This window comes from Rattus norvegicus, chromosome 15, assembly GCF_021556685.1.
Source record: "Rattus norvegicus strain SHRSP/BbbUtx chromosome 15, alternate assembly SHRSP_T2T, whole genome shotgun sequence".
NCBI classification, from domain to species: domain Eukaryota; kingdom Metazoa; phylum Chordata; class Mammalia; order Rodentia; family Muridae; genus Rattus; species Rattus norvegicus.
The window spans coordinates 31,615,207-31,643,051 of NC_141548.1; the positions used below are offsets into that span (position 1 = coordinate 31,615,207).

General features: G+C 46.5%; 1 protein-coding gene across 4 annotated transcripts; it reads right to left on the minus strand.

Moving 5' to 3' along the window:
* Positions 1-1,133: 1,133 nt before the first annotated feature.
* On the minus strand, positions 1,134-27,845 carry C15h14orf93 (similar to human chromosome 14 open reading frame 93). 4 transcript variants are annotated; one of them, XM_087586405.1, is made up of 7 exons: positions 27,802-27,845; positions 15,965-16,843; positions 11,797-12,117; positions 3,848-3,909; positions 3,564-3,667; positions 2,452-2,564; positions 1,134-2,187 (listed from the first exon to the last, which is right to left on the minus strand). In XM_087586405.1, exons 2-7 carry the CDS (start codon positions 16,565-16,567, stop codon positions 1,762-1,764), a joined length of 1,629 nt encoding a protein of 542 aa, XP_087442531.1. In that variant the 5' UTR covers positions 16,568-16,843; positions 27,802-27,845; the 3' UTR covers positions 1,134-1,761.

Sequence of the window (27,845 nt, forward strand, 5' to 3'; positions counted from 1 at the left end):
AGACCTGTCTCTGATAGGCCATGCCGAGCTACAGGGCATGTTAGCTACCCCAGCTGTAAGCTGTTGTCCTCCCCACTTGCTCAGGGTCACCCTTGCCACAGGTCATTTGCTGTGCTTCCTGACTGTACAATGAAACCTAACGGTCTGAAATCAGCAACTCCATAGCCCCTAACATAGTGCATAACAGTTGACTGCTGCTTGCAGACAGGGTCTCATGTAGCCCACGCTGGCCTCAGCTTTGCTGAGCGACTGAGGAAGACGTTGATCTCCTGATACTACTGCCTCTACCCGCAGAGTCCCAGGGCTCATTCCTGTTTGGGTTTGTTTAAATTTGTTTTGTGTCCCTGAGATGGTGTCCTCACACTTGTAATCCTCCTGCCTCAGCCTCCCTATTGCCAGAATTACAAGCAAAGACCACTGTACTCAGTCTTAATGTTTGTTGCATGGTAAAATGAGTTTAAAGCCATTTTACTTCTTAATTCATCTGGAATGTTTGTGTGCACATAGACCCACATCTTCCTCAAATGCGGCTTGGCTGACAGGACTAAGAGATGCCTACAAAGCTGTGTGTTCTTGGTCATAAGAATGGAAGAGGGGTTGGGGATTTAGCTCAGTGGTAGAGCGCTTGCCTAGGAAGCGCAAGGCCCTGGGTTCGGTCCCCAGCTCCGGAAAAAAAAAAAACACTAATACCCAAATGCGGCTGGCAGTCCTTTTGGGGCTGGGGATTTAGCTCAGTGGTAGAGCGCTTACCTAGGAAGCGCAAGGCCCTGGGTTCGGTCCCCAGCTCCGAAAAAAAAAAGAACCAAAAAAAAAAAAAAAAAAAAGAGTGGTTTTGTTCATTTGTGATGTTTGTTTCCACTGTTGTTTTTATTAAGACAGTGTCTCACTTTGTAGACCGGGTTGGCCTAGAACTCATAGAAATCCACCTTCCTCTGCCCCCTGAGTGCTGGGATTAAAGGCATGCTTGACTAGTTTTATTTTTCGTTTTGAAGACAGGATTTCACTATATAACCCAGGCTACCCAGAAACTCACTATGTAGCTCAGGTTGGCCTGGAAGCCACAGCAGCAGTCCTCCTCCAACTCAGCTTCGAAATGCTGGAATTCTAAGCATGAGTCACTATGCCCCACAGCATGAGAAATGTTTAAACTTTAATTTCCTCACATGTAATATGGAAATAATAAAATTTTCTCATATAATGCAACAAACAATAACTATCATTTTAAAAATCCAAACAATAACTATCATATCTACACCCTAATTCCAAATAGCGGTAAGCCCATGATCCCCTGCTCAGACTAGAAACTTCCCACCAGGGGGCAGTATCACCCTGGACTGCTCTGTTCGGCCTCCGCGGCAGCACAAGACCAGCAAGTGTTTCTCCTGAGCTATGGGTACAAGTGGGATGTGGGGGACAAACAAAGTCAGAGATGGGACGTGGATCAAGGCCTCTCGTTTCTCTGGCCCATCTTCCTTTGCATCCCAGGCTCCTCTGAGGCACTGTTTATGCTTGGGAATAAGCATTTTCTGGGTTGCCGTTCACCGGGATGGGTAGGTGGGTGGTGGGTCGGGGCGGGCAGGGCTGGCCACCCTCCCTTGCCTTCTATGTAAGTCCTACTACCCCACCAGAGTCTCCAGCTCCGCTTCAAGTGGAAATATTAAGAAAAGCAGAGTTTCTTTTCTAGGCTGCCGGAGGCGCCTCCGGATCTGAGCCGTCCATTTCTGGGACGTAGGAGTGAGTGACAGGAGCCGGTTATCCTTGTTATAGAGTGTACTCGTCCTTTTCCACCTTGATTTCAATGAACGAGTTCAAGTCAGAACAGGATGACTTGTGGGGCTGGTCGTAGGATGGAGAGACAGGCCCTTTCTCATTGCCTCCTCCTTCCTCTTCTTGGAAATTGGGGTTGTAAAGCTCGGGAGGAAGGAGCTGGGCTTCCACAGAAGGCAGTCTGTCTGAGGGCGGCCCGTACACACGGTTGGCTTTGGTGCCGTGCTTAGAGTTAGCATCCAGGTGATAGCAGAGCTCCGTGAGGCGCTGGGCCCTGAATCGGGGAGAGCGGGCCACCCACACCCCTGGCTCATTAAGACTGTCCTCCTCGTCGGACATCAGTTCTTCTGTCACGTCCTTCCACAGGTGCTGGTCCTCGGGTCCAAAGTGCCTCATGATACTGGACCGATTGGCGAAAAGCTATGGTGGGTTGCAGGGCAGAGATTAGGGAACAGACCATTGGTTAGTAGAAAGGGTTTATGTCGGTATGGAGGAATTTAAAAATGTGTGCCTGAAGGAACCCAGTGTTCAAGTCCGATCCTGGTTGGAGTAGGCTCACCCTCCTCCTGCCTGTCTACTCTCCAGTCTGCCAACCCTGTTCCCAGATGCTGTACCCTTCGATCTGTCCCCCACATTACAGCTCATTAGGGTTTCAGATCCTGAAAGGAAGGCCTGCAGACTTACCCGATATCGGCGACTTCGAAGTTTTTTCTCCTCTTTCTCCTTTAGACCTTTGAAAGGGTTGAGAGAGTTTCGGTATTCTCGCCTCTTGGTAAGGAAGTAGGCCACACAGGCTCCTAGGGAAGGGAGACAGCAAGAAACGATCTTCTTGCAAAGGTCCCCGGCCTGTATGCTGCTCGCTGAGTGGAAGGTTCGAATCCACTCCGCAGTCTGGGCTTTCCTGAATAGGCAGATGCACGGTTCCACAGTCCAGTGCTCTTGGCTTAGGGCCCTTTGAGTGTCTTCACCTCTAAAACTAACTCCTCCCAGAAATCGCTCACGACAAACAGGTAACTCCAGCTGCTTCTATGCATTCAACTCTTGCCTCAAACGCACTGTTGCTACTCTATCAATCACTCTCAGGATCTGCAGCTGCACAGCACCTCAGTAATAGCTTTAAATGACCCACGGGTAAGGAGTAGAAAACTTAGGCCACAGTGGGTTTTTTTTTTAATGTATCTGGGTGCCTTGCCTTCCTGCATGTGTGCACCACATCTATACAATGCCCTCAGAATCCAGAAAAGGACATCAGATCCCCTGGAACTGGAGTTACAGACTGTTGTGAGCTGCCATGTAGGTTCTGGGACTTGAACCCAGGTCTCCTGGAAGAACAGTCAGGGCTCTTCAACTCTTAACCACTGAGTCACATCTTTGGCCCCAGGACGTAGTATTCGGGGTCAAAGGGGCTGGCTTCTGGTTTGGCAAGATAGTTTATACGGTAGAGGCTTGAAGTGATCCTCTGAGGTACCATACCATGACCTAGCTACCAGATGTAGCTGTCATGAGCTACTTTTAAAAGGATTTATTTTCTTTTTAAATATGAATGCTCTATCTGCACAAACACCTGAATTACATAAGAGGGCATCAGATCCCATATGGATGGATGTGAGCTACCATGTGGTTACTGGGAATTGAACTCAGGACCTCTAGAAGAGCAGACAGTGCACTTACCCGCTGAGCCATCTCTCCAGCTCACATGGTATGTTATTTGAACACCACCTAAATCATCCCCATGCTTCCTCCCTCCCAACCAAGGCGGAGAGCCAGAGCAGAGGGAAGCCAGTACCCTTCCTTACCTTTCAGCTCCTTGTCAGTGTAATTGTGGGGACTCGCCATCAGCTCCTGCTTGAGCTTTTCCAGAAGGAACTTCACTACTGAAATATTCCAAGACGACTTAATGCTGACAGAGGAGAAAAAAAACGAAGTAAGGCAGACGACATTTGAAGAGCAGGAGGAGACAGATGCACTTCGAATGAGTTAGTTTTGCAGTGAAGACTTTGGCATGATACAAGCATCTCCCCTGTCCCGCTTCCCTCTCAGCAGAGCGTCCTATACGCTTCTTCCCCTCAGGAAACCATACCTTTCAGACCCATTGAATCTCTTGTCATTGGTGATGTGGTTGTGCACATTGTGGACCAGTTTCTAGGGGAGGGGAGAGAGAATCAGGTCAGGAGTAGACAAGAAAACTTTCCTCTGGTCCCCTCAGGGATTGTCCCCATGTGTGTGGGTTCTCTGGCTGAATCATTTCTACATCTTAGGCACCATCTTTTACTACGTCCTTTCTTTTTTTTTTTTTTTGGTTCTTTTTTTCAGAGCTGGGGACCGAACCTAAGCGCTCTACCACTGAGCTAAATCCCCAGCCCCGTCCTTTCTTAACGAAAGAGCTAAGTTAGGATTTACATTTTTGCTTTTCTTTTTTAAGCCAAACTCTCATGTAGTCCAGGATGCCTGCAAACTTCTTACATTGTCAGGCTGGTCTTGAACCTCTGCTCTTTACACCTTAGTACCCAAGGGCTGGGATTATAGGTACATGCCACCATATCCGGCACATGCCACCATACCCGGCTATCTATATTTGAGTACAGGTGTATTCTGAAATTATCTATTAATCGATGACCCACTACTTAGATGTGGTGGCACCAGCCTTTAACCCCAGCACTCAGGAGGCCTCTGAGTGCCACTGAGAGGCAAGTGGCCAGCCTGGTCTACAGAGCAAGTTTTAGGGCAGCTTGGAAAGAAAATGAAAGATTATCCCAAGTCTGAGAAGTACACACAGGAGACTTGAAAACCACAAATCTACAATGGCAGAAACGCAAACTGGGAAGAGCCTCAGGGAGAGCAGTTCTGCCTTTTTTTTTTTTTTCCCCCCGGAGCCGAGGACCAAACCCAGGGCCTTGAACTTGATAGGCAAGTGCTCTACCACTGAGCTAAATCCCCAACCCCCAGTTCTGCCTTTCATGGCACCAAGCAGCTGTCAATTTTGCTCATACGCATCTCTCTTCTTTAAAAGATGTGCATTGGGGTTGGGGATTTGGTTCAGTGGTAGAGCACTTGCCTAGCAAGCGCAAGGCCCTGGGTTCGGTTCCCAGCTCCAAAAAAAAAAAAAAAAAAAAAAGATGTGCATTTACTTGTGTGTGTGTGTGTGTGTGTGTGTGTGTGTGTGTGTGTGTGTGCATGTACACCCCCCACGTGTGTGCGGGAACCCACAGGGGTCAGAAGAGGCAACAGATCAGGAACTGATTGATGTTATAGGTGGCTGTGAGCTATGTGGGCGTTGGGAATCCAGCCCATGTCCTCGGCAAAAGTAAGAAGCATCCTTAATCCTGAGCCACCTCTCCAGCCACCTATCTCCTTTCTAAGTCAGTTTAGTCTACTGGGCATTTCCTTTGGCTTTGTGGTTTTGGGGTTTGTGTAGCCCTGGCTGGCCTGGAACTGTCTACGTAGACCAGGCTGGCCTCAAACTCAAGACTTCTGCTTACCTCTGCCTCCCTAGCACTGCCACATGGGTCCTACCGGACATTTTTGTTTTCTTTTTTTTGTTGTTGTTTTTGAGACAGGATCTCTCTACATAGCCCTGGCTGTCCTGGAACTTACTATGTAGGTTTTGAACTCCTAGAGCTCTGCCTGCCTCTGCCTCCTGGGTGCTGGGATTAAAGGTGTACATCATGGCTGGCCTCCAGATGAACATTTTTAGTTAAAAAGTTCTGTTGGAGACTGGAGAAATGGCTCAGTGGTTAGAACACTTGGCTGCTCTTCCAGACAGCCTGAGTTTGATTCCCACCACCCACATGGCAGCTCACAACCACCAGCAACTCCAATTACAGAAGTTCAGACGCCCTTCTGGTCCTCCGAGGGCACTGTGTATACATGGTGCACAGATGTATGTGGGCAAAATACCCACAGGTATAAAAATACATAAATAGGTTTTTTTTAAAAGTTTTATTGGTCCCAGGGTGGTGGTGCATGCCTGTAACCTCAGCACTTGGAAGATACACGTATACTCATTCACACAATGTATACACAATAATAGTAATAAAATACATTTTAAAAAAAAATCAGGGGCTGGGGATTTAGCTCAGTGGTAGAGCGCTTACCTAGGAAGCGCAAGGCCCTGGGTTCGGTCCCCAGCTCCGAAAAAAAAGAACCAAAAAAAAAAAAAAAAAAAAAAAATCAGTGGATTGGGGAGATGTCTTCATGGGTAAAGAGGTTGAGGGCCTGACTTCAATGCTCCGTAGCCACATGAAAATTCCAAGCCTGGCATGGTGGCCACACCTTTAATGTCAGCACACAGAATTGAGAAGCAGGCAGATCTCTGAGTTTGAGGCCAGCCTGGTCTATATAGAGTTCCAGGATAGCCTGAACTACATAGACCATCTCAGAAAAAAAAGTCTTCAGAACTCTGACCCCAGTTTTGCTAATGCCACATGAGAGTTTGAAGACAGCTTTCAGTGAATTTCCCTTGTCTTCTGTCTGGTCTAAATAGCCTCCGTCCTGGTGATTTTCAGACGTTCTAGACAGAGGTCTCATGAGGTGTAGGCTTTGTGATAGCCTGTGTTTCTTCTATTCTTTTTTTTCGGAGCTGGGGACCAAACCCAGGGCCTTGCGCTTGCTAGGCAAGCGCTCTACCACTGAGCCAAATCCCCAATCCTGTGATAGCCTGTGTTGAAGTGAAAACTTAAGGTTTCTTTGGAAAGTCGGTTGGATGGTGTTTTGCTGGGGCAAACACGTGAGGAACATTTAGCAGAAATGGACACAGGTGGAAGGCTAAGGCAGACTCGTGAAGGAACATTTCGCTGAAGCAGACACGTGAAAGGACACATGATGAAGGATTCTTTGCTAACAACAAGCATGTATTGGTCCGCCTTACACTGCATAGTTGAGCTGCAGTTGATGGGACTCCATAGAAAAAAAGGCACCAAAAACCTTCTGGTGGTGTGCTGCTCCTGGCAGCTTCTGTGGACTCAGGCAGATTGGATGTGTGTGCCAAGAGAAGCTAGCCGTGCAACACTTGTGGGGCTCAAGTTTTTGCTGATCTTCACTTCCCTGAGAGAGAGGCATATCAAGAATTTCTCTTGGTGTTCCTGTTGGTCCCTCTGGCTGACTCGAGCCAAGGCTGAGGCCTGGCTGTCTCTGCTAGGTCGTGTCACTACTGATGCTATCCCGACTCTACCGAACTGGACTGCTGGTGTATCCGTGAGGTGTTTGCAAGTGGATCAAGCTGCCACTGCCTGCTAACCTGTGAATTGAACTGCTGATTTCCAGGGGAGCTGCCCCAAAGAACCTCTCTAAACAGGTCTGCTCCCCCTGACCCCCGTATCCTTTCTTTCCCACTACTTCTGGAAGGTTGTGGGCTGCAACGGAGATAAAGCATTTAAGAACCATCATTAAAAATAGGATTTGAGGGGTTGGGGATTTAGCTCAGTGGTAGAGCACTTGCCTAGCAAGCACAAGGCCCTGGATTTGGTCCCCAGCTCCGAAAAAAAGAAAAAGAAAAAAAAAATAGGATTTGAAAAAATTAAGGGAGAACGGGAACTGAGTCTGTCATCTGGATTGAGTCAGAGAGAGCATCACTTCCTGTGCTTGGGAGTAAATCTGAAGATAGCATTATATTACCTTCCTTAGCCACACCTCACCACTCAAAGTCATAGGCTCATGCTGCAACTGAAACTCTGAGCTTCTGTTGTTGTTGTTTTGGATTTGGTTTTTAAGAGAAGGTTTCTCTGTGTAATAGTTCTGGCTGTCCGAGATCTCACGTTATAGATTGGGCTGACCTTGAGCTCACTGGGATCCGCCTGCTTCTGCCTCCTGAAATTACAGGCGTGTGCCACCGCACCAGGCTGACTTTGAGCTTTAATGCAAGGTATTTTCTTCTGTTACATTTAGCTTTGTCTTTTTTTTTTTTTTTTGTTCTTTTTTTCGGAGCTGGGGACCGATGCTTTGTCTTTTCTAATTATATTTCCATCCCAAGCCCCTGCAGCCAGTGGAAGCTACCCAGTTCCAAATGGGTATCTCTCTATTTGCAAATCCTCAACTTATCCCCCATCTTTACTGAGTGATCATAGAAAACAGGAAAGTACTACCAGCTTTTTGTGGTTCCAGGCTCCCCTCTTTAAAGTGCACTGGTGCTGTATTAGCCCCGAATACCACATAGTTTTACTTTATCACTTTGAAGTCAGGTATGGTGGCTCAAGACTGTAATCTCAGCATTTGGGCGACAGAAGGAGCTCTTGCAGTCTGAGGCTGTCTGAACTACATAGAGCATGGGCTAAAGAGATGGTTCGTCAGTTTAAGAGCACTTGGTGCCTGCCCTCCCAGTGGACTTAAGTTCAGTTCTCAGCATCCATATGGTGGTTCATAACCATCTCTAACTCCAGTGCCGGGGGATCCAATCCCCTCTTCTGACTTCCATGGACACTGTATACATGTGGTGTAGACATACAAGTAGGCAAAACACTCACACATGTCCACACACATAACATCTAAAATAATAAGATAAAATATTAAAAAAAAAAAACACAGAACAAAACCAGAGGCCAGAAAGGTAGCTCTCAGTTGATAAAATCATTTGCCACACAAGCCCAAAAACCTGTTGGATTCCTGGACCCTGTGTAAAAGCAAAAAGAACTGACCTCATAAAGTTGTCCTCTGGCATCCACATATTCACGGTGACATATGTGTCCCTCCATCATATATAAATACTTCTTGTCTCTCTCTCCTCACACCTCCCCACACACACGGCAATGTAAACAGGAATGCAGCTCAGTTTAGGGTGTTTGCCTAGCGTGCTCGAAGTCCTGGGTTCCATCCTAAGCACTCTCTGAAACCAGGCAGGGTGGCCCATACTTGTAAGCCCAACACTTGGGAGGAAGAGGCAGGACTAAAAAGGTCAAAGTCAGCTTCAATCCCATAGGGAGTTTGGAGCCAGCCTGAACTGCATCAAACAGTAATCTTACAAAAGGGGGCTGGAGAGAGCTTAGTAGTTGAAAACACCAGCTGATGCCGCAGAGAACCAGGATTCAGTTCCCGGCATCCACAGGGATTGGCCGATCCCCATGCTCTTTGGCTCCTGTGGGCACCGGGCTCACACACAGTGCATCTGAATATTGATAGAAAAAAAAAAGATCCTGGCCTTTAGTCCTAGCACTCCAGAGGGAGAAGCAGGAGGATCTATTCGAGTTCGAAGCCAGCCTGGTCTATGAAGTGAGTTCTAGGACGGCCAGGGCTACACAGAGACCCTAACCTGAAAAATTAAAATCAAAACCAAAAGGAAGGGCTGGAGAGATGGCTCAGTGGTTAAGAGCACCGACTGCTCTTCCAGAGGTCCTGAGTTCAAATCCCAGCAACCACATGGCGGCTCACAACCATCTGTAATGGAATCAAATGCCCTCTTCTGGTGTGTCTGAAGACAGCTACAGTGTACTCATATACAAAATAAATAAATAAATCTTAAAAAAAAAAACAAAAAGAAACAAAAACCTAGAGACTAAAGTCCAAATGTTCGGGATCACAGCGGAGTAACAAATGGGTTCATAAGGAGTGTGAGTTCTCAGAAAAGGAAAGCAGCTACCCATCTTCTCTACCCATCTTCCAAGGCTTGGAAGAGCTCAGGTGATAAAAATCAAACCCGGCTTGAAGTGCAAAGGGAAGTACTCTAGACAGTAGGTGTTACTGCAGTAAAAGCTGCTGGCTCATCTATCTCCTGAGTGAGCTAAAAATAAATACACTTCCCCAGGGGTGGCCAGCATCTGTACCATTCCAAAGATGTAAACATCCGGACGGGTCCTTTCATCCACAGGGTCCCTAGCAGCGATCCACAGGCATCCCAGCAGATTGAAGAGGAGCTCTTGGGCTCCTTCCAGAGCTAAACATTGGCACACACAAGGTAAGGCCCTGTAGCCATTCTTTCCTTGCAAGTCAACAGTCTTCCTCAATCATTTTTTTTTCCTTTATTTTTTGGAAATAGTCTTGCTATATTGCCAGTGCTGGCCTCAAAACTTACCTTGTAGCCTAGGCTAGCCTCAGACTCAATATTCTCCTACCTTGGCTTTCCACATGTTTTCCGAGAATTCTCAACTCCCCCCCCCCCTCCCAGTACCTTCCTTTCTTTTAATACTAGTACTTGAAATCTAAACTAAAGGGCTTGCTGATCTTCCAGAGGACCCAAGTTCAGTTCCTAGCATCCACATCAGGTGGTTCACAGCTGCCTCAGACTGCAGCTAGAAGGGATCTGAGGGTACATAAACATATGTGGAACACACACACACACACACACACACACACACACACACAAATTTAAAAAAAATTAATTCATTAAGAAGGACTGGAGAGAAGCTGGAGATGGCTCAGCAGTTAAGAGCATTAATTACAGGGCTGGAGAGGATGGAGAGCGGTTAACAGCATTGACTGCTCTTCCAGAGGTCCTGAGTTCAATTCCCAGCAACCACATGGTGGCTCACAACCATCTGTAATGGGATCCAATGCCCTCTTCTGGTGTGTCTGAAGTCAGTGACACTGTACTCATACAAATACAATAAATAAATCTTATTATTATTTTTTTTTAAAAAGTCCTTGTGCGCAAGGCCCTGGGTTCTGTCCCCAGCTCCAAAAAAAAAAAAAAAAAAAAAAAAAGCCCTTGTTACTCTTCCTGAGGACCCAAATTTGAGGGCTATCATTCACACTGAGATGCTCACAACTGCATATAACTCTGGCTCCAGGGAACAGAACACCTTCTGGCCACTAAAGGCTCCTGAACACACCCGGTACACACACACATACATATAAATACAATTTAAAAATATTTAAAATCTACATGAAAGTCCAGTAATGCTGGCACATGCCCTTTACCCCAGAATTTGGAAAGCAAAGTACCTCTGTGAGTCTGAGGCCAGCTTGATCTGCATAACCAGTTACAGCCAACCAGAGCTTCTACAATAAGACCTTATCTCGTGCTAATTAATATCTAATAAACTCCAACTGCATCTAGATACAAAAGTAAACAAAATTCATAGGAAGCTGGGTATGGGATATGCATATGCTTATAATTTTAGCCAGCGCTTATGAGGCAAAAGCAAGAGGATCAGGAGTTCAAGGTCAGGCTCAGCTAGGTAGGGACTGAGGCTACTCTGAGTTTCATGAGACCCCGTTTCAAACAAACAAACAAAAAAACCTCAAATCTTCACAAAGCCCTTGAGCTCAGACTTGATCCAAGAGACTCCATTCAACCAGAAGAAAATCTCTCAAGCTCAGCACTATTGACGTGTTTAGCTGGAATGTGCATCTGGGGTCCCTCAGCAGAGGGCCTGGCTTCTATTCACTGGAAGTAAGCAGTTTCCCCTCTACCCACCCACCAGCCTGTGGCCCTGGAGGGCTGTTACTCCAGGCTGAGAACCACTGCTCTCTAAGTTCTCCAGGTTCCAGTCGGTTCGCTCAGCAGTGTCCCTTAAGGCTCCCATCCTCTCCTCTCCTCTCCTCTCCTCTCCTCTCCTCTCCTCTCCTCTCCTCTCCTCTCCGAGAGAGTGTTAGGCAGTCTTGCTAGCCAGTCCTGCTCCGCCTGCCGGGAGCGAGCTCTGGGGTGACTGGATTCTCCAGGGCTCTGTGACTGGTGGGGCAGCCTGCACTATGCTTGGGGCTCCACATCTCTGTGGGCTTGAGACTACTTAGAGATGATCTAGCTTTCCTGCCCAAGATGCTCCAGTTCCTTAGCCTGAACATTGGCTAAAACATCACCCTTTGGTGATCAGCATGCTTGATTCTCAAAAATCTTCCCATCAGGATGATGGCAACACAAAAAGAAAAAGTTCTCTTCTCTTTAATGGGAAGACACCATTCTGCCTAGACAAGCCTGAAAGACAAGGCACTGGGAAAGGCTTTGCCGGTGCTCCAGGTTATGGAGTAAGGCCTCTTTATCCCTCCCATTCTTATAGGATTTAGGATGCTATTCACTCTATTTAGAGGCTTAAAGTCAACCCACTCTTTATTTCTCTCTTCAAACTGAAGAAGAAAAAAATGACTGAAACTGAGTTCACTTACAGAGAGCACCAGATCTCGCTTACGCCTGGAGTTTTTCTGCCCAGTTCCTCGGATCCTGCACGGGGAGCCAATAAATCCCAGAGAGCGGCTCAATTCCCCAGTGCCTCCGGGGCCTGACTCCTCCAAGGCACTGTCCAGCGCTGCAGATCCAAGCATGTCCTCGGGGCGGGTTGCTGGCAGCTTGGTTCCACCTTCTGGTCCTGGCTCTGAGGATGCCCTCTGGATAGCCAGTTGTGTGGCTGGTGACAGCTGTTTGGCATAAGCAGGGACCAACACTCGTTGTATTGAACCCTCAGAGGCCGCATAGTCGTCCGCCGCCATCTAAGAACATAAGAAGAGCAGGCTATCACTAGGTAGGTGGAGGAGGAACCTGATTAACCACCATTGGCCAAGAATAGTGAAAAGAGGAGGAGTCCAGGCAGCAGTCTTCCGTGCCAGTGGTGCTTCCTGGGCAGTCTATGAGCACACAGGGCACATCGTTCCTTCCCATACGTGTATGAGTGTTTTGTCCACATGTATGTGTGTGGACCACATGCATCCAATGCTTGTAGAGGCCACAAGATGGTGTCAGATCCCCCTGGAAATGGAGTTACAGATGGCTGCATGTCATCCTGTGGATGCTGAGGAATTGAACCTGGGTCCTGTGGAAGAGCAGACGGTGCTCTTGGCCACTGAGCGAGCCAACTGAGGAAACTGTTCTTCTGAGAACATGACCTGGAGTGTTGGGTTCTTATCACAGAACATCTTACATGAACTGGGCAATGTTTTGACTGTCTTCGTGACCGCTTACTTACGGTATGTTCTTGAGTATATGTGTCACCAAACTGGGGTGGTGCTCGGGAGGCCGAGGCAGGGGGACCTCTGTGGAGTTCCAGGCTAGCCTGGTCTACAGAGTGAGTTTCAGGACAGCCATGGCTGTTACACAGAGAAATCCTGTCTCAGAAAACAAAAAAAGTCAAGAGAGAAGAGACGAGAGGAGAGGAGACAGAGAAATGTATCCAGATAAGCCTTTGTCTGGATGGAAGCAGGGGAGGAACTGATGACAAGAAAGGGGAACCATTGGGGCTGGGGATTTAGCTCAGCGGTAGAGCGCTTGCCTAGCAAGCACAAGGCCCTGGGTTCGGTCCCCAGCTCCGGAAAAAAAAAAAGGGGGGGGGGGGAACCAAGCAGTTCAAGAAAGAAGACAAGTGAAAACAAAAAGAAACAAATAACAACAAAGAAAACAAAAAAAAATGAAAAAATAAAAAAAAGAAAAAGAAAAAAGAAAAAAATAAAATAAAGAAGACAAGTGAAGAGAAACAACAATAAAGGGGATGAGAAAAAAGGCAGAATAAAGCAGGGAGAGGCAATGAACCCCTGGAGAGGCTACCACAAACATAACAGACACCTCACCTGCCCTCAGGTGCCCTGGAGGGGCCAGTCTGGGCCGCCCCCCCCCACACACACACATTCACACGATCTCAGACACACACACACACACACACACACACACACACACACACACACACACACACACACACACTCACACGATCTCAGCCCTAACATCCAGCCGACTGACTGTGCAGTCAAGGGCGTGCAGGACAAGGAAAGGAGGGAGCAGGGCTGAGGGGAAAGGAGGGAGTGGAGATTTTTTGCAGCCAAGAAAACAAAACGGTGAAACTGGGGGGAACCACACACATACAGAGAGAAGCGGAGGAGGAGGCTGAGATTTATAGACCTGTGAGCTGCCTGCTTTCTGTGCTGTGAAATCTAAAAGCTAATTCCATCCTGTCAGCCTGGAAGCCTCCCTGGTGGAAAGAACCCCAATGCAGAGAGCAGCTGGCCCGGGCTCGTACCCTCCTGTCTCCTGCCTCTCAGGCGAGCCAGAGCTAGGCAGAGCCCGAGGAACAGTGACCAGGACTACAAATGGAAGCCTTTAGGAGAGCAAGAGCCAATTGTGGTGATAGGCTAGCATCTAGGCGAGAGGTCTAAATGCTCACATTCCTCATACCCAGCAGATGGCCTGGGAGGTCCCACCCTTTCATTGCCCTGTGCATTTTGCTCTTTACTCCTTACTGGGTAAGGTTACCCAGCTGGGTCAGGAGGGAGGAGAGTGGGCAGTTGGAGGGAGGGGGAGAGCTAAGACTCTGCTCAGGCTGTTGAGTGCAGTATATTTGCTATCCGCTGTCTCTATGATCTCTGCCATCCTTCCATCTCCTTCTCTTCCCTGCGTGCCTTTCTGCAGTTCTGATTCTATTTAGCTGGGCTTTTCTTCTTCAAATGACCCTGGAGCAGTGAAAAACTGAAAGCACAATGTATTTCTATGTCTTTTCCTGTCCAGAATATGGTTGCTTCCCCTCCTCCTCTGCTCTATGACACACTCTTATTGTTTTTAATTATATATATGTGTTTCTGTGTGAATATGAACATGTGAGTACAGGTCCTGGCAGGCCAAACACTAGTGTTGGAACTGAACTCAGATCCTTTGGAAGAGCAGTCGGTGCTCTTAACTGCTGAGCCATCTCTCCAGCCTCTCCCCTTCCCCTTTTTAGATAGGATTTCTATATTTAGTTCAGACAGGCCTGGAACTCCCTACGATGAAGCCCAGGCTGGCCTCAAAGTCATGTTGATCCTCCAGTGATGTCCTCTTTGTTCCTGCTCCTCCCTGCTTTTGAGACAGTATCAATACATGGTCCTGGCTGGCCTAGAACTCACCATGTACACTGTGATGACCTTCAGCTCACAGAGATTCACCTGCCTCTGCCTCCTGGGTGCTGGTATTAAAAGCAAGTGGTGGTGACACGCGCCTTTAATTCCAGTGCTCAGGAGCAGAACTCTGAGTTCAAGGCCAGTGTGGTCTACAAAGAGTTCAGGAATAGCCAGCGTTACAGAGAAACCATGGTCAAAAAAAAAAAAAAAAAAAAAAAAAAAAAAGAAGAAGAAGAAGAAGAAGAAGAACAACAACAACAACAACAACAAGAGAGAAAGGGGGGTGGGAGACTGAAGGAGACTGGAGAGATGGCTTAAGAGTATACACTGTTCTTCAGAGGACCTGAGTTTGTATCTCAACCCCCATATTGAGTGGCTGATAACAGCCTATAACTATAGCTCCAGGAGATGGTACTCCCTCTTCTGGCCTCCCTCTGCAATTGCACTCATGTGCGCATGCCTCCTATCCCCCATACACGTAATTAAAAATTAAATATGTCTTCAAAAGCAATTAAAGGTAAGAACCGGGGTTGGGGATTTAGCTCAGCGGTAGAGCGCTTGCCTAGCAAACACAAGGCCCTGGGTTCGGTCCCCAGCTCCGAAAAAAAGAAAAAAAAAAAAAAGTAAGAACCACCATGCTCAGTACACTGCTCACATTTTATTTCCCTTCCTCAACTCCCTGCCCCCCACTTTGTCTTTTTCTAAATAGATTCTCTTGAAACCAAGTATGGTGGTTTACATTTGTACTGCCAGCACTTGGGAGTCTGAGGTGGAAGGATAGCTCCAAGTTTGAGGCCAGCTTGGGCTAGAGAGTGGGGTCCTGTCTATCATCATCACCAAATAAACAGCCTCCCCTTCCTACGTAGATCCACCTTTCTTTTATGTTCCTTCCTCACTTTTCCCTCCTTCCTCAAACCGCTCATTTCCACTTTTCTTCTCTGCACCTGCGGTCTGGCATCCTTCTCTTCTCCCTCTCTCCACCTTTGCCTCTCTTCCCCTCCACACTTTCATCTCTGTACTGAAGCCCTTTTTGGCAAGCGAAGGCCGTGATAAAATATGAATGAGCTGTCTGTGCATGGCAGGCATTCTCGCCAGGAAAGTCGGAGTTGGTGGAATAGGCGAGACAGCTGCGGAAAAGACGCCACGCGGAGCTGTTAAGAAAGCGAGAAGTGGGGCTGGGGATTTAGCTCAGTGGTAGAGCGCTTACCTAGGAAGCGCAAGGTCCTGGGTTCGGTCCCCAGCTCCGAAAAAAAGAACCAAAAAAAAAAAAAAAAAAAAGAAAGCGAGAAGCGCCACATCGCCACACGCACCAAAAATGACCTCCTGCTAAAAAGGCTCAGGGTGGAAACAAGAGTGCTGCCTACCCCTGAAAGGGGAGGAACTTTGGTGCTTTCTGTCTTATCACAGATACAAATCAAAGGATGGTTTAAAGAGGGAAAGAAAAAGAGGCAGCAGATCAATCCCACTGGGAGTCACTCACTGGGTTTAGCAGCGGGGCTCCCTCTACCGCAGCCAGAGTGCATCCTGGAAGCCGCGCATCTCTCTGGGGGGCTGCAAAGAAGCCCAAGGGTCCTTGTCCCACGGTGGAGGCAGCCCCCAGCTGCCGCAGCTCCTCAATCACCACCTGCACACCACTGCCCACGCTATCACACTCTTCCTCCATGGCAGGCACGGTCTTGGAGGCTTCTCCTGGACTCCCCTTGAGCACTCCAGGCTCTTCGGGTGGTGGGCTGCGGGCCCTGCTCTCACCATCTTCATCAGCGGTGCACATTTTTCCCTGCCGTAGCTCACCCACTTCTTCCTGGAGCTGTTTTAACAACTCATTGTTGGCCCGCGCAAGCCCCAGAGCAGCCTCAGCCAGACCCACTGCCTTGTCCACGCGTTGGTAGATAATGTGCAGGAGCTGTTCGGAGCTTTGGACTGCCAGGCCATGTCCAGTCACTGTGATGGGGGTACCGGCAGGAGGATTCCCGCCCTGAGAACCCGTGCTGCCCTGGCTAGTCTCGCTCTTACAGGCACAGCAGCAGCATCTGGCTTCACTGCCGCTGGGAGGGGAGAAAAGAATGGTGGCACTGAAGGACATAGTTGATGGACCGGGTAACTGTGTGCACACTGCCAGGCCGCTTCACCAGTGCTCCAGATAACTGGCCTTCAGCAGGGAAGTGCTTGGAATTCACAAGGAACGTACTTTCCTTTCTCGTAGAAGGTGGTCAGAAGAGCTGGGGCTCCAGGCTGTGGGTTCTGTGGTGGAGGAGTGGGCTAGCGGGTGAAGACATACACAGTCCATGGCTGCTTCTCCTCAGCTTAGTGGGTCCTGTGCTCCCTAAGCGCACAGCACACTGGTGTCCCACAGCCTTCACTGAAAGAGTGAAAACAAAAACAGAGGTCTTACTGACACAAAGTTTGAGGGAATTCAAGGCATTCTTTTTACGGTTAAGCAAGGACATTCCCAAAGCCCACTGCAGTCCAGGGGACAGAAAGGGGACACCAGGAAAGAAGATTAGGAAAGTGAAGGTCTATTTCCTCTTGTCTCTCTGATACCCATCATTACTCTAATAACACTATCGAGATGCTCAGAACACTTCACACAGGTTGTGTCATCAACACAGATCTAGGGAGTCAATAGCAACCAGGTCCAGAGAAGAGAAGTGCAGGGAAGTTGTGTACCTTTTTTATCAAAGAAGAAAACAGACCCTGACTATTGTAGTTCTCATAGATATTTAAGCGGATATCTGTAAATGTCTCTTTTGTTTCCTCGGATGAAGGGATGAGAACAAAGCCATTCCCAGGCTGTGCAGATACACGACTCAGTCTGAGCCCAGAGGGTTTCACTCTGTTCTAACTATCCCTAGGCCTAGGCCAGAAGCTCCTGGTCTCCATACAATCTGATCTTCCCTGCTGACTGATTATCCAGTTTCTCGAAGCTTCTGGCCTCACTGCTCTGCCTGACCTCATATGGTACACCTTTTCTCTGTTTTCTCTTAAATAGTCTCTCTCCTGTGTTCTTCCTTATTTCTGACTCATTCTGTCAAATCTTTCTCTGATTTGTCACTTTGTCTGCCCCTCAGTTAGACGTCACTTCCTTCTATGAACTAACCTAGCTTTGTTGTTAGGAATTAAGGGTATGTACTAAAGGTGTGTCTAAATTCCAACTGGATCTACAGGAATCCAGGGCTCATCTGCCTTCCAGCCAGATCAGACAGACCTAGGTCTTGGATGTGGCCTCTTGCCAGAACGTTGCTGGATTAACATTCCTCTACAGATATCAAACTTCCGGTTGACGTAATTACTTATTATTATACCCTATAATTTTCATACATGTGCACTCAGAGTAAGTCTCCTAAAGAGACAACTCAGCCATTAAAAGCACTGACTGACTGCTCTTGCAAAGGACCAGGGTTCAGTACTTAGCACCCACATGTGGCTCATAACTGGCTGTAACTCCAGTCCCAAGGGATCTGATGCCCTTTTCTGACCTCTGTGGTCACCAGGTCGATACGTTGGGGACAGACATACAGGCAAAATACCCATACATATTAAAAATAAAGGAAATTAAAAGAAAAAAAGCTGGTGGTGGTGGCATATGCCTCTAATCCCAGCACTTGGGAGGCAGAGGCAGGCAGATTTCTGAGTTCAAGGCCAGACTGGTCTACAGAGTTCCAAGGCAGTCAGGGCTACATGGAGAAAACAAAACAAAACAAAAAAATTCAGTGTAACAGAAGCTGGCTTTAAACACAGGATAACTCCTGCCTCTACCTCCCACACACTAGGATTACAGGCATTTGCCACCATGCCCCTACCTTGTTTATTTATTAGTAGTTTGACATAAAAGTCTCACTACAATAGACCAGGCTGGCCTCAGTCTTATAGAGATCTACCTACTCTGCCTTCCGAGCTGGGATTAAAGGCATGGCCACAAAGCTGGTCTGTTTCTGTCTTGCTATGTGGTTAGCCTGGTATTCATCAGGAAGTCAATCCTCCTGCCTCAGTCTCCTGGGTGTGTTGGGATCATAGGAACATGGTGCCACCTCCAGTCGACCTCCCAGTATTGCATCTTCAGTGCTGAGGGGCGGGATAGGGAATGAACTTCAGTCTAGGTCTAGGGGCTGAGCTGTCCAGGAGCAGTCTCAGAACTACATCCTGGGCCTCAAGACCCCTTAAAGGAAGCCAGATATCTTGAGTTCACCATTCAGCAACCACCTAGGGGTTATCTCCATTTCTTGGGCTCCTTAAAGGAGGGTCTAGCTAGCCAAGGACTTACCCTACAGAAAGAGACAGGGATGGCAGCAGAGAACCACATTGTCTCTCTCTGGAACCACTCTATCTAAGTAACTGAACTACTACAGGAGTGGAGGGCTGGGGGCTAGGAGGTACAGAGTCACTGAGAACACGTGAAGGAACCCAAACATTGTTATTTTCTTTTTTTTTTCTTTTCTTTTTTTCAGAAAAAAAAAAAAAAAGAATCTCACTACCAAAATTTTAATAAATAAATCTTAAAAAAAAAAAAAAAACTTCTGCTCTTTGGGGCTGGAGAGATGGCTAAGTGGTTAAGAACTCTCACTGCTCTTTCAGAGGTCCTGAGTTCAATTCCCAGTACCCACATGGTGGCTCACAACCAACTGTAATGGGATCCGATGCCCTCTTCTGGTGTGTCTGAAGACAGCTACAGTGTACTTATATACATAAAATAAATAAATCTTTAAAAAAAAAAAAAAAACTTCTTTTTTTCGGAGCTGGGGACTGAACCCAGGGCCTTGAGCTTGCTAGGCAAGCGCTCTACCACTGAGCTAAATCCCCAACCCCACATTGTTATTTTCTAAATGATGTTTGATTACAGAAAAAGAATCTTTCAGCCTGAAGCTCTGTAAATGACAAAATCTTAAGTGTGTTTATAATTCCCTGACAAATACATTTCCATTCTGCACTGTAATTTATCATTACATCATAATTAAAATGAATCTTCTATATATTGAATTTTCGGTTTTTGTTTTGAAATCAGCTCGCTCCCTTTAGTTTCTTAGTTCTAGTTTATTATTTTCTTCTCTGAGTATGGGTGTCGTGCCTGCACGTAGGTCTCTATCTTGAGAGGACACTGGAGCATCTGGACTTGGGAGTTGCAGAAAGTTGTAAGCCTCCGTGTAGGTGCTAGGAATCAAGCCTGGGTCGTCTGCAAGAACAGCAAGTGTTCGTAAGCAGTGAGCCGCCACTATGGCATGTCACTGTTTGTAAGACTGGGTCTTGCTATGTAGCCACAGATGTCCGGAATTCACTTGCGCAGTCCAGCAGTCTGCTCATCCTAGCCTGTGAGTGGGATCACAGGCCATGCAGCAAGTGCACTCTTAAGAAACAAGAACAAGGGCTGGAGAGATGGCTCAGTGGTTAAGAGCACTGACTGCTCTTCCAGAGGTACTGAGTTCAAATCCCAGCAACCACATGGTGGCTCACAACCATCTGTAATAAGATCTGATGCCCTCTTCTGGTGTATCTGAAAACAGCTACAGTGTACTCATATGCATAAAATAAATAAATAAATCTAAAAAAAAAAAAAAAAAAAAAAAAACAAGAACAATGGGGTTGGGGATTTAGCTCAGTGGTAGAGCACTTACCTAGGAAGCGCAAGGCCCTGGGTTCGGTCCCCAGCTCCGGAAAAAAAAAAAAAAAGAACCAAAAAAAAACTCAGTGGTAGAGCGCTTTCCTAGCAAGCGCAAGGCAAGGCCCTGGGTTCGGTCCCCAGCTCCGAAAAATAGAAAAGAAAAGAAAGAAAGAAAAAAAAAAAGGGTTGGGGATTTAGCTCAGTGGTAGAGCGCTTGCCTAGGAAGCGCAAGGCCCTGGGTTCGGTCCCCAGCTCCGAAAAAAAGAACCAAAAAAAAAAGAAAGAAAAAAAAAAAAAAGAAACAAGAACAATGCTGACAGTGCCTCTGAGATACTGAACAGAAACTGGCGATGCATTTTCATTATATTTAGTTACTAAAAATAGCCTTTAGTCTATAGTGAAACTAGATCTCTGAGTTCTAGGCCAGCCTGGCCTATTCGGTGAGTTCCAGGACAGCCAGGACTAGATAGTGCGACCCTGTCTCAGACAAACATACAAACAAACAAAAATAATAATTAAAAAGTTTTAAGTTTGCTCTTTCGCCCTTTATATTGAAAAGGTAGCTTTCTTTAGCTACGTATTCACTATAAAAACTTCATTGGCTGGAGAGATTGGGCATTGATTAAGCAAATGGGCTGCTCCTCCAAAGGTCGTGAGTTCGATTCCCAGCACCCACATGGTACTCACAACTGTCTGTGACTGTACTCCCATGGAATGCAGTGGTCTCTCCTGGTGTGCAGAGGTACATGCAGACAAAACATCCATACACATAAATACTAAGTCTAAAGGAAAAGAAGACCTTACATCCATTACAGCTTTCCCGCCATTAGCCACGAAAAGCATAGCTAAAGTTGAAACTAAAAGTTAAGCCAAATCAAAGCTAAAGGATAAAGGAAACCAGGAGGCAAATCGACAGCAACTTGTGGATAGACCATTTACACAATGTATTCTTTTTCTTCCTAAATAAGGATCTATCCTGGGTGTGCATTCATGGGTATGGTTTATGTGTGGGTGTTCGGGGACTGTCTGCCTCCTCCATCACTTTCCACCTTTTTTTTTTTTTTTTGAGGCAGAGTCTCTCCCTGAAACTAGCACCTTGTTTTTTTGTTTTTGGGTTTTGTTTTGTTTTGTCTGTTTTTCCAGCTAAGGTGTCAGATAGCAATCTTCCTGTCTGCTCTCCACAATACTGGGATTACAGGTGCACCAAACCAGCCTGCTTGTTAGAAGGGTGCTCTGGTCTGAAATCAGGTCCCTCATGGTTGTACAGCGAGTGCTTTCCTTTACTAAGCTGTTTCTCCACTCCTGAGGGTTTGGGGTTTCTGTTTTGTTTTGTTTGTTTTTCTGTGTAACAGTACTGGCTGTTCTGGAACTTGAAACTCCCTTTGTAAACCAGGCTGGCCTTGAACTCATAGAAATCTGCCTGCTTCTGCCTCCAGAGTGCTGGGATCAAAGGCATGTGCCACCAGGCCCTGTGAGGTTTTTTTAAGCCAATGTGGTACAAAGATGTTAAACATGGATCTTGTGAGAAAAAGAAAGTTACAGGGTTTCTGTTTGACTTGAGACAGGTTCTTGGTCTCACTGTGAAGCCCTGGCTGGCCAGCTGTACTTACCATGTAACCCTTTACTTACAGCGGTTGCCCTGCCTCAGCCTCCTCAGGGCTAGGGCTATAGGCAAACAGAGGCATGTCTGAACTTATGAGGGCTGTTTTGAAGTCAGAATCTCACTATTCAGTCCCAGGCTAACGTCAGACTCCCTCTGCTGTCTAGGGTGCCTGGACCAAGCTTTCCCTGTCTTAGCCTCCCCAGGGGTCAGACTGCATGTGCGTACCACCAAGCTAATTTAAATGTTCCAAATATGGTTTTCTCATCTCTGCCTGCTTTGTTTGTATAAAGATTATCTGTAACAGGGGCTAAAGAAGTGGCTTGGAGGTGAAGACCACTTGATGCTTTTCCAGAAGGCCTAAGTTCACATCCCAGCACCCACATCAGGCAGTTCACAACTAACTTCTGCTCCAAGGCTTCCAGTGCTCTCTTCTGGCTTCCAAGGGCACCACCCCCAGCACACACATGGGCACATAAAAATGAAAAGTTTTAAAAAGGTTGTCCATCTATAGAGACCTATAAAATACTGACTCTGGGTCAGTGCTGCACACACAGCAGCTGGATTATTAGTAATTATTAACTAAGCTTTGTATGCCTATCATGGCCACCAACCCTGACTCTCTCTAATTTGTTTTCTTAAGTCAGTTTCTCTCTCTCTCTTTCTCTCTCTCTCTCTCTGTCTCTGTCTCTGTCTCCCCTCCCCCCCCCCTTATATATAGAGATATACAGACCAGGCTGGCCTTGAACTCATGGAGATCAGCTGCCTCTGCCTCTTGAATACTGGGATCAAAGTCATATTGTCATCATGCCCAACATGCATTTCTAACTTAAATCTAACATAACGGTTTGAAACAGTAATGCTGAAGACGTTTGACCCTAGCCTTTCATTTTTCCCCAGACTGGGTTTTTCTGTGTAACCCTGGCTGACCTAGAAGAAAAAGCAAATCAAATCAAACCAAAAATATCTTGGGGCTGGAGAGACAGTTCAGTGATTACGAGTACTTGTTACTCTTGCAAGAAGACCAAGGATCATTTCCAAGCATCTACATGGATGGCTTATGGTAACCTGTGCCTCCAGTGCCAGTGGTCCTAATGTCTTCTTCCCATTTCCCCTGGCTCCTACACACTCACTCTCTCTCTCACTCACTCTCTCTCTCTCTCTCTCACACGTGCGCGCACGCGCGCTCGCGCACACACACACTGCACATAAACTCTTGCAAGCACAACATATAAAAATAACCCCCCCCTTTTTTTGGAGGGGGTGCAGACAGGGTCTCTCTATTGTAGCCCTGGCTATCCTGGAACTCTGGCTACATAGCCCTAGCTATTTAGACCAGGCTGGCTGTCCTTGAACGCACGGAGATCCAACTATGCCTCCGGGAGTGCTGGAATTAAAGTTGTACACCACCAAGTCCAGCCAAAGTTATGAATCTTATGACCCACCAGCCAACCAACAAAAAACCCCAGTCTAACGATGAGTTAACAACATGAATGACAAGTGTTAAAAGGAGGCTTACTAAACACACTCAGGAGTAATTTCACCACTGTCCGATCTTACGTGTTTTTATGAGACAAGATGTCACGAAGCCCAGGCTGGCTTTGAACTTGCTATGTAACTGACTTGAATGCCTGATCTTGCTTCCTCCATTTCTCCAACACTGAGATCACAGGCATTCTGCCACCACACCTGAGAGTCTAATTTTAATACATGTGAAATGAATTTGGAAACTGTACTTTTCGGCTTAGGCGCAGGGACTCACACCTAAGAGCAACCGCTATTGGTTAGTGAGCAGCTTTAGCTGCTGAGTGAGTTTGAGGCTGGACTGAAGTTAACAGCAAAAAAATAAATGAATAAAAACCAAACCAAAATAGAATACAGCGGATGGAGCTGGTCATGTGACTCAGTGGGTAGAGTAGTGTCTAACATCCCTGGGCCCCATTCCCAGCACTACGTAAGACACCACTCAGGGTACTAGCCCCCAGTTATCCCAGAACGGAGGGGTGGAGGCAAAAGGGTCAGAAGTTCAAAGTTATCCTCCACTACACAGTAAGGTGACGTCCAGACAGAATAAAAAACCACACACACACACACAGAAACATGCCACCACCAACAATAACCACCAAGACCAATGCCGAAAACCCACAAAAAAAAAAAAAAGAAAGAAAACTTCATCTTTAAACATAACAGTTCAGGACATCCACAATCTGTCCTCCCAAGTCATACACTTTTTTTTTAAAGACTAAATACATCATATTCTTGGCAGTTTCTTTGCTTGCTCTCAAGCATTCTGAGTGAATTTTCTGCATGACTGAGTTTCCCTCCAAAGTATGAAAAATAGTTTTTTCTTATTGTTTATTGGATGGGTGTGATATGGTATTCTTCAGGTAAATGTTCTCACAATGGGCCTTGAACTCTTTAGGGTCAGGATAGAAATGGCCTTTCTTTACTGTGATAGGCAATTCCTATCTTCTTTGGAAATAAAAAGGAAAGAGTCCCTTAAAACTCCTCCTTGTCAGCCCTGTTTCCTCCATTTCAAGGTACAAAATGGCTCACCTGTTAGAAAGTCTTCTTAAAAACCTATTTCTATCAGAAATGAGTTATCACAGCAGCAAGTAAGCAGTTACCGTCAAATATGCTTTCCCTATATTGTAAGAGTGACCAGTCTAGGCTGGGCAGGGATGGTGAACGCCTTTAATCCCAGCACTCTGAAGGCAGAGGCCCCCAGGATCTCTGCCAGTTCAAGACCGGCTTGGTCTACAGGGCTAATTCCAGGACAGCCAGGGCGACACAAAGAGAGCCTATCTCAAAAATCAAAAACAGTGATCTAATGATCTGCAGAACATCTAAGACCTCATTATCAGGTACAAAACAGAACTGCCCAAACACTGGGCAGAATGGGCTCGTAAACAAATGCCTTCCTTGTGATCAGAAAATTATTTCTTCCCTCCTGGGAATGGGGATGCGTGCCTTTCCCCCTGCTCCCTTTGTTTAGCATGTAATTTCTTTTTAACTTAATTTTTTTTTGAAGATTTCTTTTTTACGTATATGGGTATTTGCTAGAATGCATGTTAGTGCATTGCAGGCCAGTGAGAAGTTGCTACGCCTGGTGCCCACGGAGGTCAGAAATGGTTCCCGTGGGAGATGAGTTACAGAAGGCTATGAACCACCATGTGAATGCTGGGTACTGAACCAGGGTCCTTTACTACTGATCGAACTCTCCAGCCCTCCCAGACCTGGAATTACGTAGACCTAGAAATTGTGGCAATATGACAGTATTTTTTAAAAGCTAACTTGCTAAAGTGCAGCTTGGTAAGATTAAACTTCCCGTTTTCCTAGACTATACCTGATACAGAGGATTTTACTGCATCTGTGAAGACACAGGAACTTGGAAAACTAAATCCCAGGGCGTTTATCACATGTGCACAGCGCCTCCAGTTAATGTTGATTATTACTCTAAGGTGACTCAGATGGGCGCCAGGGATTGCATCGCATTCCCAGTGAGATGCGTCCTCCGTCTACAGGCAGCGTGTCCCATCCAGCAGGAAGGGCCCCGGGTCCTCACTAGTGGAACTGAAGGGCAGCCGCTCCAGCCCACGCGGGGCCCAACTCCTGGCTTCCGAGACCGCCGAACCCGTGTGCCGCAGCCGCGCGAGAACGCGGAGCCCGTGTACCCGGCGGCGCGCGCAAGGGTGCCGCCCCGCCCCGCTTGCCCTCTGGCTCGTGCTGATAGGCGGTTGAACCAAAAGCAAGCAGGGCCAGGGACGCTATTGGCGTCCGCTACCAGTCACTCAACGAAGCGGGAAGGGAGGGGCCTCCTCAGGGAGGGACACGACCAAGAGAGGCTTTTTCAAGGACGCCAGGCGCCATTTTGGTTCTCTGTTTACTCGCCTTTGTGACCTGGTGCTCTACAGTTGTGTGTACACGACTGTAAGCACAGAGGCCGCAAGGCGCTTGCATACATTTGGTTGTGCTGATTTTTGGGCCCCTGCCTGCCTCTGTTACAGAGCTTTCCGGTACTAGTTGCAAAATAGCAATTCCTCCTTAATTCAGTTTGCATCAACTCAGTATTAATAGATTTGCTCTTCTTTGGTAAAACTAAACCAACCACGCCAACCCATGGGATGGATTCCTCTCTCACAAAGAAACTCAAGGCGACGACCTTGGCGATGAGCCTAGATTATGAGCCGTAAAGTAGTCTTAAGCTGGCAACTAACTACTTTTGAGGGTGCTTTCACTGTCTTAGGACTTTTGAGTCTTGTTAGTTAACAGCCTACAGTGGTGCCTGAAACTTCAAAAGGGTAACAAAAATCACCATCTCTTCTGTGATCATTAAGGTCGCTAGAATATAAACTTGCGGAAGGACCACCCTGGAGCCAGTATTCCTTGTGCACCAATCTGGCTGTATTGTTGGGAGATAATTCACTTACTATAAATAAGTCTAGCGAAACTGAGCCAGGGCATTCTCCTTATGAGTCTAAGACCCGGTACAAAGTATACGCAGGTGTTGTTTAGGTGCCTTTAAATGCTGTCTCTACAGGACGCTGAACTAAGGAGCGCAGAGGTTTGGTTGTAGTGAAAACTTGCACTTCAATCTCCCGGTAACAACATTGTGATGACCCTGGTCGCCATCCACATACACTAATGTTTTCACTCAGCCTTCAAACACAGACTGGATATGGGTAAATCTTGTATAACTCCTAATGAGGCTGTCTCAGCACACAGCTCTTATGGGAAGGGAGCCTCTGCCCCAGGCAAGTCCTTCAGTGCACACACTCTTTTCCAAAAATTGAACGATATGGGGAAAGCTTTGCATTCGTAGAATGCAATAATAACCACATTGTATTTCTTATCCCTCCTGTGTTTTGCGTTTGCCGCCTCTTGCCCCTACCCCCAAATTCAATAACCCAATACCCCAGTTCAATTACTAGACTAGAATATTTTCACATATACTTTCCCGGATGTGGAGTTTTCCAAACAAATTCCAACCAAAAAAACCATTTTGTCAAAACGCTAGAAAATTACCTTCTGATACCTCCCCCAAAACCACTCATAGAGGCTAAAATATACACAGCTGCACATTTAAGAAGGGAAAACAATAAAAAACAAAAGCACTCAAAAGTCACTAATGAGGCTTTGGACTACACATTCAGTAACCCCCTACCTTCACTTGCCAACCCCCTACCTTCACTTGCCAAACACACTGACTGCATGCTTTGGGGCAACTATTTAATTATTCGTTAATCTGATACAAAAAGAAGCAGAAAATAAGGTAAATTCTAATAGAATGAAAATTCTTAAGTATGCTAAATGCAGGATTTCCTCTAAGCTTTACTTTGCATTTGAAACCCTGTTTTGATCACGTTTGGGAACACAGAGGGGAAAAACGACATCCTAAGGTCTACTTTACACACATAAAATCAAAGAAAACACTTTTAAAATAAAATCCGATACAGCACATATACACATACTTTACATATACACAAAGAATAAACCCGAAGATGAAGCCATACGAAATGGTATGCTTTTAAGCGCACATACACACAAATGTCCTCATGAAATTGTGTGTGCAAGACACTGAGAGGACTTTCCCTTCTCTCCAGAGAAATGAGTATTCCAATTAAAATAACCCCGTATATTTAATCTATTGGCCTTGCACACTTGCCACATTCACAGCACTTGGTTTTTGGTTCTGAGGGAGTGTGTCTAAAAACGCATGCCAAAGGCTTTGTCAGGGTGCCTCAAATCTCTCGGTTGCCTGTGGTAGAAATTTACATTATCGCTTTAACCCGATTAAAAACAAATCTATACTTCCCCAAGCGACTAAAATTTAAATCCTTCAACCACAAAATTTACCAATTCTTAAAGTGTGATCCAAAAAGAAAAAAAATAACTCTGTAAATTTGTCTGGGCACAGTTGCACACGGCTTCTCAACTTGGTATATTTTTAAACCTCGACCAGGAAAAAGAAAGAGAAAGAGAGACAGGAAAAGAAATGGGGAAAAGAGCAAATTCCCCTTAGCAACAGTTTCCTCACCCCAGCACTGCCACAGATCTCTATTTTTAAAAAATTGGAAAACACATACAAGATGAAGGAGAAAAAAAAAAAATGGAAAAAGGATACCCGAAGGTCGTGTGGCTCTTTGTATTCGTGTGTGTGCAAAAAAG